A 13,043-nucleotide genomic window follows, 5' to 3' on the forward strand; every position below is an offset into this window, starting at 1 on the left:
TATTAGTATAAAAGGAAAAAAATAAGAGAAGTACAAGAAAGAGAATGGATTGGGGTTTATCATGCACTGACTTCCTTTTTAAAAGATGGTTTCATAGATAAATACATTGTGCTTTTGGCGGGAGAGATGGCTTGGTTGGTAAAGCTCTTGCCTTAAAGTATAAGGGCATGGTGCTGATGACAGAGCCCCTGTAATGTAAGTAAATGTGGTGTGTTCACTTGTAATCCCATCACCAGAGAGGCAGAAATAGATAGGTCCCATGGTTCCCATAGCTCTAGTTTAACTTAGCTGCCATATTCTAAACCAGTGAGATTCCCTGCCAAAAAAAAAAAAAAAAAAAAAAAAAAGGGAGGGGGAGGAGAAAGGCACCTGAGGCTGCCTTCTGACCCACATGTTTTCGTGCACACATATGCATACTTACCCATACAAACATGCTCCCCCACCCACCTCTCATTCTTTCATTTATTGAGCTGCAGTTTACGGAATGCTTCCTGTTACACACCACTCACCCAGTTTGTCATGCTTAAGGAAGCCCTTCTCCCATGGTTGAGCACAGAATTTCCTAGGTCCATTGTGTCCTGTGCCTACAACTATTTCTTCTCTTATGATATTAGCTCTTCTCAGTCTCTTGCTTAGCTTGTGAGGTCTGAAGCCATTCTTAAATCCTTTTTATCTTTGAGAGATTCTGAATTTCTGTGAGGCAAAGATATAGCTCTAAATCCCCAGTTGACAGCCATTGCCACATGTTATATAGCCAGAAGAACAGAATTCCTGTGACCTTTCGGGATAAATGAGACTTTAGCATCTTTGAGTAGCCATACCAGAATGATGCAATTCTGGCTCAAGGAAAAATACTCAGGCTGGGGAACCAAAAGCTTTGGGGCTGGATTGACTCAGAAAACAGGAGAGACCTTTGGATTTGTTGCTCCTTTGAGTGTTCATGCAAACTTCTCTCCTTATTTCTTTCCATTTCATCTTATAGGATGTTTTCACTAATTGTGTCTCTGATCCTGGGGCACGGTCATCAGCAGAGAAGTTCCACATGTACAGTGACCAGAAAGAAATAGCTCCTTTAGGATCTGCTCCTTCCTCATCAGTCCTCAGCACTGCAGACTGGATCCCAGAAGATGCTCTCTGCAGTCTTGATTTTTGTTTGGTTATGTGGTTGGTTTTGTCTCCCACACTTTTCCTTCCTTCCTTCCTTCCTTTCTACCTTCCTTTCCTCTTCACTCCTTCTCACCTTCCTTCCTTCCTTTCTTCCTTTATTTTCCCCTCCCTCCCTCTCTCCTTCTCTCCTTCCTTCCTTTCTTTCTTCCTTCATTCCTTTCTTCTTTCCTTCCTTCCTTCTTTTTTCTCTGAAAGAACAATAGTCAGAGAAGTACATTGTGTAGTGTCATCTCTTAGTAAAATTAACATATCTAGGCTAAACCTAAGAGAAATACAGTTTTCTTCAGGGAAGATGATTCTGCCATCTTTGGGCAATGTGCTTTATAAGGCAAAGCAAAACAAAAGTCAATGGTTTTCTTTAAACAAGTGTGTGTGTTCGGTGGAAGTGAACACAAGTAGTAGAAATAGCTATAAAGGATGAACTTTAAAACATAACAACAACAAAATGAACTCTAAGGTCAAGAATAAATCTGGGTATGGTAAATAACTGTTCCCCCTCCCTTTCCTCCTTTCCTCTTTCTTCCTTTCTTCTCCAGCAGATCTCTTTGTTGACTCTACTGAACGTGGATTACTATAAAAAGAACTGTGTACCCATTGACTCACCAGCAAAGGGAAAAGGGCAGAAAGAATGAAGTGGGAGAGGGATGGGGCCAGAATTGAGTATTTGTAATAAGTCTTAGCATTGGCAAATTTGAATCCTTCATCTTTGTTCTTTTAATTAAAACATTGTCTGTTTCTCTGCATTTCTCCGTGGATTACTGTTAGTTTTTACCAAGTGATCCATCAGAACTGTACTTGGCATTAAAATGAATCTACAGATAAGTTTAGGGTGACATTTTTAAAATGGCAGGTTTCTGTAAACATGTTTGATTACTCCACTTATTTATTTGAATTTTTTTAGTAAGATATTACAGTTTTCTTATAGGCATGGGACTTTTAATATTTTGTTCATGAATATTTTGTTGATTCTTTGAGAAGTCCAGGCAGTGTATTTCTTCCCCTAAACTCTTCTTTTGTGTGTGTGCATGGTCGTGTCATATAGGCATGTGGAGGTCAGAGGACAATTTGAGAGTTGGTTTTTTGTTTTTCTACCTCTTAGTTCTACGAGATAAAATTCCTCCTTTTCCTTTTCTTTGTTCTGCCTCTATCTGGCTTGGTGACAGCCATCTTCAGGGGATGAGTCACCTTGCTGACCCATATTTAGGACTTCTAAATCTTTTGTAAGAATCATTCTCATGTATTTTTCTAATTCTGATGTCTTCTGTAGATGGTATAATTTACTAATTATTTGAGTTAGTGAAGATTTCTTATATAATCTATTACCACCACCACCACCACCACCATAATTTTGCTATCATTTACACACAGGACCATATGCATAACGAGCAAGCAAGCAATATTCCATTCAGCTATATTCCAGTCTTAAATATGTGACAACAGGCTCACTGAGTTTTGAGCTGGATCAACAGGAAAGCTCTTTATATTTTAATATTATGTGTGATGTTTGTTATAGCATTTTACTGTTGTTAAACACATCGGATTTAGGAAATTTACTTTTATTTTATTTTATTGCTTTCTGATCACTAGTAGGTGCTTCTCATGTCATTGGCAGATCATGTGATGCTTCTTTTCTAGTCCCTTTGAAATAGTGAACGGCAGTTATTTTCTGTATTTAAACCGTTCTTGTTTCTGTGTTTCCTATGCATTACTTGTCATTGCCTTTAACTTATTAGACATCTGGGTTTCTGTGTCTGTTCACAGGAGAGTCTGATCAGTCAACTCTCTGCTCAGAATTTCCTTGCTGGATTGATTCTTTGCTACTGTTCTGTGTCAGGTCCTTGTGAGTTTCTTGTGATAAACATTATAGATGAATCCCCTAAAAAACGTGAGATGGGACTACAGTGGAAGTTTTTTATTATTTGTGGAAGTTTTAAATTATCACTATGGATTCAACTTACTTAATAGATGCAGAATTGCTATTTTATTTTTCTTACGTCAGTTTTGATCAAGTAAGTTTTTAATAGAACTTTAAGCATTCAGTGTATCCGTTGAGTGTTTACATAATGTGAGGTCAGATTCTGGCTTTTGTTGTTTATATTGGCTATTTGTGTCTTTCCGACTTTGTCTAGCTCAGGTGAAGACGGCTTTTGACTTTGATGATAATTTCTGCTGTTGGGCTCATTGGCTGATCATGTGCTAGCCTCAAGTTTTTCTCGAGTTTCTTTATGCTAACTGGTTCCATTTCTTGAGGTAAAGATGCCATTCACTGTCAGAGGTTCCCCCGTTTGAGTATTCTCATTCAGGTTACACATCTCCTTCTGAGCACTGAGTTATCTGCGTGCCGCAAGTTTTGATATGCCATATTTTCATTGTGTGCCTATTAAAGTTAATTTCTGATGTAAGGTTTTACCATGAGCTTGTTACAAATATATTCCTGACTCTCAAAAGATTAGAATATTTCTGGTCATTTTGTCTTTGCTGTTCTTTAAAAGTACATTTGGGTCTTGGCAAAGTATATCACAGAGTGTTTAGATTTTCTGTGTGGTAGAGCAGAGATAAGTTCTGATCCCACATTTCACAAAGACTTAGAAGGACGGCAGGTTCCTCTAGAGGACCTACAGTGCTATTGGTGCTGTGTCTATTCGGTAAAGACATTTGAAATCTGTTGCAGCTTTGTGATGTGTTTTCTAATTGACAAATTGTGTAGAGATATATAAAAGCAGCAATGAGTTCTTAACTGAAAAGTTGGCTGTTGTCTAACAACTTGTGAACCAGCTATTTGTTTGCTTCTGATTTGCTTGTGGATGAAAGAGTAAAAGGCAGAGATTATAATACCTATTAAAATGTAAATGCTATAGAAAGACTGCATTAGGAAATAGTTGTTCATTAGGAAATAACAAGGAAATGGTCTGTGTATATTTAGTGGGGGTGCATGATGTTCCCTAAATGTTTTCTAGCCACACGTGCAATCTGTCCATGGGCAGAACTAGCTGCACACTAAGCACTGTGCCCCTGCAGTCTAACACTACTTAGTTGATCTTTCTAAATCATCAAGCTTCTCATGATACCCTGCTTCTCCTTGAACAAATCACCATCATCAATGTTGCCAGAGAAAGCTGGCCTGCAGTATTTGGGCATGTTGAACTCACTATGGTCCCATTTCTGACTTCTCAAATTTCATCTCTGGGTATGTCCAACTTCCCATAAAATTTCCTACACAAATGGCCCTTTTAGGGGAAGCTGTTGCTCAATGGAGATTCCTCTCCTTTCTTGCTTTTTTAGGCCATCATACCCCTGCTATCATGTTTTCAGGCCTCCTTGAGAGAGAGTAATCTCCCTGATGCTGTTTATGCTTGGAAGATGTATTTCCTCTCTATATTTCCCCTCTGTATTCCTAGAGCTCCACACTATATCTGTACAGAGCAGGCGCTCTGAATACTGCTAAATGTTGAATCGATGTTTCAAGTACACCCATCCTAACCAGTTCCCAATAACTGTAGAAGGTGAACAAATCTCTAGGAAAACTGATATCCAGGTATTACCATCAGATGGCTTTCAAATATGACTTCTGAAACTACTGTGGGGAACCCTTTTAAGAGGAGCCATTTTATTTTCCATAATGTTTAGGTAAGTCACAGGGAACAGGATCAATTTGAGAAAGCAGAGTGTATGATAAAGATACATGCGGTGATGGACTGGAACAGACTGGTTTTGCTCATGCTTTATCAGTGCACCTAGGGGGACGAACTGTAAGAGACCAAGTTCCCTTTCACGTTTTGAATGCTATTAGTCCACCCTTGGGGGGATAACCTTGGGCAGAAGACGGGTAGGAGTGTGTGTTTCTGTAATTTTGTACTTTTGCTTGTACTTTTTGATTCTCTCTCCCTCCCCCTCTCCCCTTCCCCAGCCCCCTCCCTTCTCCCCCTCCCCACTTCTCCCTTCTTCATTCCTCTCTCTTTCCCCTCTTCCCCTTTCCCCTCTTCTTCCCCTTCCCTTCCTCCCCCTTTCCTCCCCCCGTGTGTGTGTGTGTGTGTGTGTGTGTGTGTGTTTCTTGATGATTGAATCACCCAGGACACACCTGCCAGTCAAACACTTTACCTCTGATCCATCTTCAGCTCATGAGGGTCTTATACTCTATTGGGCTTAAGCTTTACGAACCTAGCTGCTTTCCAACAGTGCCATTGGGGGTTGGGGTTTCAGTAGGCTTATGGGGAGGAGAACTATGCCTAGTCTCTCCTCCTGCAAGTCGTTTTTTAAGTTGCTGAATATGTTGTTTCAAAGTGAAATTTTCTGGACGAGATTTAGGACTTGTCTTTGTCTTTTTGTCTGTCTTTTACCTCAACCACTAAATTCTAGAACAACAGCATTCAGACTTTTCTTCAGTTTTTCCTCCTTCTATATCTTCTTCAAGTAAATTGTACTTGCCTTCTTCGGTTCTTATGAATTTGAATCATATTAGTTATACTTTCATATGGAAAGATATTTCTGTTCTAACAACAGCAAAAGTAACTTCTGCTCATATTGTGTTGAATTATCAATTTTAGAGAGCATTAGTGAGAAGGTTTATCATTCAAAATAGAAAATAATACTCAACTGTTTTCAATGAAACTTTCAATTTGTTGCCAACCTGAAGTCTTCAGCATTAAATCCTATGGGGGAGGGGCAACACCCAGCTGATTAAGAATACTCTGAACTTGGGTTCAGCCTGACATTGTTTCAAATGGTTGAGGAAACATTTTGTTGACCGCCCCAATGAAGACTTTGAGGCTTTGATTGCTGTATACGATAGACAATATGAGATAAAAACTTTATAACATCTACATCATTATAAAGTTAGGAAATAAAAGAACCATTGCCCATGTTTTCTCCTAGGATTTATACTAATGGTGCTCATACTGATTACTGCACCAGCAGCTGTGACTATTCTTTGCTGAAGACAGTTTTCTTAGAAGACCCCAAACCTAGCCATATTCCAAAAGGTATACATTCTTATGTCTGAGCCCTCCTATGTCCTTGCGCATGGTGCATACTATTCAGGTCAGAGGGCTTTGGTCCTGTAATTTGTACTGGACTTGAATGTGTACAGAGCTGAGCAGATGCTGCAGGTCATCAAATGCTTTGCAGGAAAGCAGGTGACAGCCTGCAGAGGGTTTGTGAGAAGAAATGAACAACCCATAAGAAGATGCACAGGCTTATCCTTGGTGAACTGACGCGCAGCCTCACAGAGGCACTGTGCCAAAGCTTGAAAACACAGATGCTTCCTAAAATGGTGTTGCAGGTTGGTTCTGGAATTCTTACTGGCAGCCACAATGACAGAAATGGATGGAGCGCTGGAAACTATGAACGCTGATGGACTATTTTTATTGTTGTATATTTTCTTTGTCCCCCTTTTCTCCTTCTATTCCTCCTAACCTTCCATTCTCCTGCCTCCCCTTTCTCCCTTCTTCCTTCATTAATTCATTTTGGGTGCTCATGAAATGAATTCCCATTAAACACCTAGGCTAAAAGTTCTCTTGAGTACTGGTAAAAGTTAATTATCCTTTTCTTTTTTGTTTTTGTTTTTGCATACCTAAAGAAACATAGTATTTTTGTTCCTTGGAGATTATATAACAAAAGAAGAAGTAAGTAATGGAAATATTACAGCTTTTCCATAACTTCAAAATATTTCTCTAACCCACTTGCAATCAATATAGGCTCCGACCTTTATCTATTTCCCTAGCTCCAGTTTTCTTAGATGTTGCTTCTGTTGATCTTTCAATATAATTTGAGTCATGTGCATGTAGTTTTGCATACCAAATTTTTCATATAACATAATAAATTGAGTCTTTTTTTTTTTTTGCTTCTACTTATTCTTTTTTCTTCTTATTTTAATAGAGTAGTTTTAAACAAAAAGTTCTCCAGAGAAGAAGTCAGTGAGAAAAGGTAAAAAAATTAAAAGATTAGCATGCTGATTTGGCAAAAGCTTTAGCTTTTTTCCCCCTTTTCCTTTTTCCACCTTTTTCTCTCATTCTTTCTTTCCTTTTTTCTCCCTCACTTGAAATTTCTTCTTTTTAAATTAAACTATTTTTATGCAATATTTTAAATAGTTTCTTTTCCACTCCCCTGACTACTCCTATATCCCTCAGCTTCTAGCCTACCTTTATGTTTTTTTTCTCTCTTTTAAAAAAACAACAAAAAGAGAGAAAACCATAAAAATAAAATCAAAACAATTTCGTAAAAATGTAGAAAAACAAAAAGCTCTGTCTTTGTCTCTGTGTGTCTGTGTCTCTCTGTCTTTTTCTTATACACACACACACACACACACAAACACACACACACACACAGAGAGAGAGACAGAGAGACAGAGAGACAGAGACAGAGAGACAGAGAATATTTGTGTTGTCCAACTATTCCTGCCCTTAAGTGTGGTTAATATAACCAATGAGATTCTATTTAAAAAACTAATTTTCTCTTTGTAGCATGTATCAGTTATGAGTAAGGTTTTGGTTATAGATAAGATCCAGTATCTACTTCCCCCTCTCTTAGTATTAGGGCTGTATCTGTAATGAACATGTGTAGATCTCATTCTTGGGGCATAGTCTCTGTGAATTCATATGTGTGTGTTGTGTCTGGAGGAATCTGTTTCCCTGGGGTTAGCTGTCACTTTGCACTCCAATAATCTTTCCTCCTCCTTTTTGGCATAGATTCCCTAAGCCTTGGAGCGCAAGGTGGGAGGTGTTGACAAGGACACCTCATTTAGGACTCAGTGCTCCAAAGTCCCTTATTCTTTGTACATTGTCAAGCTGTGGGTCTTTGTGTTAATCTTCCATCTACTGCAAGAAGAAAGCAAGGGCTGAGTGGTGTACTGATATATGGTTATAACAGTATGTCCCTGGAGGTCATTTTATTGCTTTGTTCCTTTAGCAGAGTGACAGTGTTAGATTTTCCCCTGAGGCACATGTCCTGAGTACTCTCAGGTTCTTGGCAACTTTGGAGGTGCCAGATATGTGTTCCATCTCATGGAATGGGCCTTAAATCTAATCAGAAGGTGGTTGGTCACTCCTATGACATTTGTACCACTATTGTACTGATATATTTTGCATGGAGGTTGCTGTTATAATCCTTGGGATTTATAGATTTGTGATATTGATGATTCCGTTTCTATATATAACTGTCCTTCATCCTCCTTTCTTTACACCTTCATACCATTTACCACCTCATCTAGTCCTTCTATTCTAGTTACCCCTTTACCTTTCAGTAATACTACACTCCATTTCCTCTTCCTTAGGACACCCCCTACTCCTCACTGGTTCCTTACTCTATACCTAATCTTTGTGGCTATTGGATTGTAGTACACATATAGAAAGCTTAAAAGTCAACATCCACACAGATGAGAAAACATGCCACATTTGCCATTTGGGGGGTCTAAGTTCTACCTCACTCAGAACGAGACTTTTTCAGCTCATCTCTTTACCTACACATTTTGTAATTTCATTTTCTTAAGAGCAGAACAAAATATTTGATTGTGTAAGTGTCTCACATCTTTATTATCTATTTACTAGTATCTGATCTTGATATGCATCTTTCTTAACATATAGGCTACCAACTCAAGTGAGGCCTGGATCTTTAAAACCTTTGTGAATTGAAGTTGCATGAAAAAAAAAAAGAAGTACAGATACACTTTACTAGGAAAACATAGGAAGCTCTCCAATCCTTCCTGTGTCAATTTTAACAAAAGTTTTACAAAATTCCTAACTCAAACTTTTACAAAGATGATGTAAAGTGGCAGCATTAAAAATTCCAGCTACTTTTGAAGCAGTCCATGATGAAGTAGATTCATATCTAGGGTGAACCTACATTATGGGTGACAAGAAAAGGTCTTTATCCTAATCAACCTTTTTAATTTTTGAGAGTAATGGATACTAGTTGTTTAGCAGATAAGAAGCTACTTGGAAGCTCTTTTGCCTGAGAAAAAACAGTTTCATTAATTGATAGCACATTCCAAGGAGGACGGATACCGAGGTAGAGAGAGGTTGCCTGAGGGGCCAGTGGATCAGTAGTCCTAGTGTACTGTGCACATGCTCAACACTGTAAGAGTCAAGTTGCCTGATACACCAGCATCTGTCTATCCTGGGTGTTGTATTAAATGGGAGCTGGCCATTCACAAAGTTGCTAGCCATTTCTTCTAAAGAACAACCCACACAAAACCCCTTCTTGTCTTTTCTGTTGTCATGTTTTGTTTAAGTTCATTTTCTCTCAATATGCTCACTTTTTAACATCAGTTTCATTCTATATATCTAGGCTTTCCTGAACTTTCTTAAGTTCCTAGCAGATGCTCCCTTGGCGAGCTTCCTTGACAGTGAGCTCCTCCTCTGCACTCCGTGTGCCATTGACAAAGCTTCATTGCTAACTCTTCCCATCGATATTCTGTGTTGTTTATCATCTTTATACCAAGAGCAGCGAATGTCAGATAGATGATTTTTTTTCCAACTAAGGGGTCATGCACCAGGATCCCATGTTCTCTGCCAGGATCCATCTTCAGCCTAGCTTAGAAGCAAGAAAACCAGGAAGATGAAAATATTTGTGCATTTTCGAGTTCTACATTGTATGTGAATTCTTCTCTGGGTTATTGGTCCTCTGCATTGCCAACTTCCTGCTGACTGAGATGTAGAAGCTTGCAGCTTCCCATGGTGTGGAGTGTGCCTGCTGGGGGAGAGTCTGAGTGCTCCTTTTACTCTCAGGTCAAGTGTGACTTCCACTGGGACCTGTTTTTCATGGCAGGGCAACCAGAGGTTCCTCACCACCCGAATCTCTTGATATTGAGCTTTCCTGGAAGGAGTAGTTAAACATAGTATAATAAGTCACAGTCTCTCTGATGGTCATTTCAGTTGTCTTCTGAAGGTGTTAGCGCTCAAGGCTTGCACAAGCGGTGCTTATAATAGAAATGGGAGCTTGTTTCTAATTGCTCACTTTCTGTTCCATTATCCTGTTTGGAGCTTTTATTTCATTGGTCAGTTCTAGTCTCCTTGGTAAAGGTTGTACTTAAACCCAGGTCCCCAGACATCCAGGAGCCATTGAACCTGAGATGAAAAGCCACTATGTTGCAGAGCACTTTCTAGAGTGGGCCTTAATGCTACTTGTTTCTCTTTTCTGGAAAGTATATGAATTACCACTTTTACACTCTTCCACACCAATGCACAACAATTGGTCTACACAAGCATATGGATGTCCTTCAATTATGCCACATGCTTCTCAAGGACATTAATTGCCCTGTAAAATTGCTTTCTGGGGTGCCTAAAGCCAGGTTGAAGTTTTGTTACTTCTTGTTATCATTATTAATTACTTTTTCCTCTGTTAGTCTTATTTTATTTGCACTGGTATTTTGCCTTCATTCGTGTCTGTGTGGAGGTGTTCAATCCCCAGGAGAACAGATGGTTGTGAGCTGCCATGTGGGTGCTAAGAATTGAACCCAGCTCCTCTGGAAGAACAATCAGTGCTTTTAACCATGGAGACCAGATGTTTCTCCAGCTCTGGGATTTTTGCTACTTTTTAAAGCAATATGTTTTCTCAAAGTTTTCACAGTTTTGTTTTTTTCTTATCCTTTAGGATAAAAAAAGTAAAATTGTGTATGTTGGATTTTCTTCTTTTCATTTTTTTGGTCTGGTTTACTTGATCTGTTCTTGATTGCTTGGGTTTTGTTTTTGTTTTTGTTTTTTGTTTTGCCTATAAATGTTTTTATTTTTATTACAGCTACTTCTACTTAGTCCCCTGGACACTCTTACTAGAGGGTGGCACCTTCTGGTTTTATTTTATTAGTCATAGTGTCCCCCATTTTTATCCCTTGCTCTTAGGTTTTAAGGATTAGATAGATCTTAACAAAACAGTTATGCAAAATTTCAGGTAGAAAAACTCCAAGACAAGGTAAAATGTTTATAAAGTTTGATTTTTTTTCTCAATTTACTTTTCCAGCTGAGAGCCCAAGCAGTTTGTCCATGTCTGAGCTCCAGAGAGAGTATCAGTATCAGCATTAGAAGCAGGCTTAACTGGGAATGTATTTTGCTTAAGAGTGTGGGATCTTAGTAAAACGTAGCTAGGCTTCTTGATGAAATTTCTCTGTTCCTTGGCAGACAGGATGTCCTCTGAATATGAATGATGGGCAGAATCCCATGCCAGCATCTTGTCTTGTTCTAACTCTCCAGTATCCTTCCTAGCACTTTTCAAGAGTGCAGCTCACAAGGCTGATGGTCATCTTCCATCCGTAGGGACTTCACAGACTTATCTCTGATGGTGGACATTGCCAGTCAGTATAGTAGAGAGTAAATTAAATCTTATCTGGATCCTACACTATTGAAATTCCTGGGAGGCTTACTACTTGAACCAATTCTTTTGCCCACTGTTCAGGGTTAGCATAGAAATTTTTTTCTCAAAAGATTTGAGTCAATTTTATAAATATCTGAAGGATAATAGAGTACAAGCTGTCAAATACTAGGATGTTGGAATAGCCAAAAGTCCTAAGTTTATAGATTCCAGGGCAACCTTGTCAAGTAATCCACTTATTCTGCCTTGCTAATGCAAAATTTTGAATACTTTAATATCAGATGGGTGAGGCAGACTGCATAAACCCACATACAACAGGGACATAGTGTGATCTTTAGTGTTCTGGGAAGACATTTCTTGTCTGATTATCTGTGAGGACCAGGACCTTTGACTAACAATAGTGGAAATAATTATATCAATAACATCATACAAAGTTGCCAAGAATTTAAGTTTATTCATATTATCACTGGCATTTGGTCTTTGTATCAACTTCCAAGGCTTGTTGTGTGGTGCTCTTGTTTTATATAATCTTCAGAGATGTTGCCTGGCTTATGTGGTGTGCAGAGTGGATACTTTGTGACACAAAACTCAAATCCATGTTTGACATTCATGTCTGTACTGACTGTCCCCATACCATTGGCTATCAAACAAAGAGGTGCATGTCATCACAGATTTTATTCTGCTTTGATTACCTACAGGCATTTCATGGTCATTACCCACACGTTCCTTCTCTGTTCCAGTGACTTTTATGTAAAAAAGAATGTGCCTCTTCATTTCTCTTAGACCATCTAGAACCCTGAGTTTGCCAGCCATCCTCGGTTTTGACAGCTACATCATTAGTGTCCTTCTTAAGGACCTTCTTCCTGTCTACTGATATAACTTACTTGCATCTGTTTCTCATGACGATCTGTGGCTATAATGGAGCTCTATACCTTCCCATGAGTCTTGAAACATCTGGAGGCTGATGGAGCTATGGTTCTCTGTGGCCGCTGCGGAGCAAAGTGTCTTCCCAACAGGGAGAGTCTCAGAGATGTCTGATGGTGTTTGGTGCTGCTCAGACGTCCCTCTATCATATTGGAGACTAAAAGAGACATATCTGAGAAGAAGAAAATTGTCAGTAATTGAGAGGCTTCATAAAAATGAACGAGAAGCACAAAATGATGGCTGTGGGCAGGGCTTGGCTAGAGAACATTTTGTTCTTATTCTATTATTTCGTGAATTGCTCTTTTATCACTGTGACTTTTAAAACAGATACATTGGAGTGAGAACAATATCCAAGACTATAAAGCCTGTGCCAGCCCAGTTTTAGAACTATTCTTTGACTTCTTTATTCTAATGACATCATCTTGTTCCCCTGTAGGTTACGGTCTTTGGTCAAACAATTAGAGCGAGGAGAGGCCTCTGTGGTAGATCTTAAGAAGAATCTGGAGTATGCAGCCACAGTGCTTGAGTCTGTATATATTGATGAAACAAGGTAAGTTAGAAAAGATGCTAAGAAGGTAACGATACATTTTCTCTCAAGCACTCCCCTCCTCCACACAGCCCTCTCCCCTGCCAGGGCTGGGGTGTGGTTCAGAACT

At 39.1% G+C, this 13,043-nt stretch overlaps 1 protein-coding gene across 3 annotated transcripts in view; it reads left to right on the forward strand.

Annotated features, from left to right (window-relative positions):
* The window catches only part of PDE1C (phosphodiesterase 1C), a gene marked incomplete at both ends in the record, with an annotated part of 402,224 nt that overhangs the window by 286,734 nt on the left and 102,447 nt on the right, over positions 1-13,043 (forward strand). For all 3 annotated transcript variants that reach the window (XM_080932609.1, XM_080932610.1, XM_080932611.1), the window contains one exon: positions 12,824-12,937. In XM_080932609.1, the coding sequence (XP_080788735.1) occupies positions 12,824-12,937 (114 nt within the window). The remainder of the gene's footprint in view (positions 1-12,823; positions 12,938-13,043) is intronic.

Source organism: Micromys minutus, assembly GCF_963924665.1.
Source record: "Micromys minutus genome assembly, chromosome: 18".
Taxonomy (NCBI): Eukaryota; Metazoa; Chordata; class Mammalia; order Rodentia; family Muridae; genus Micromys; species Micromys minutus.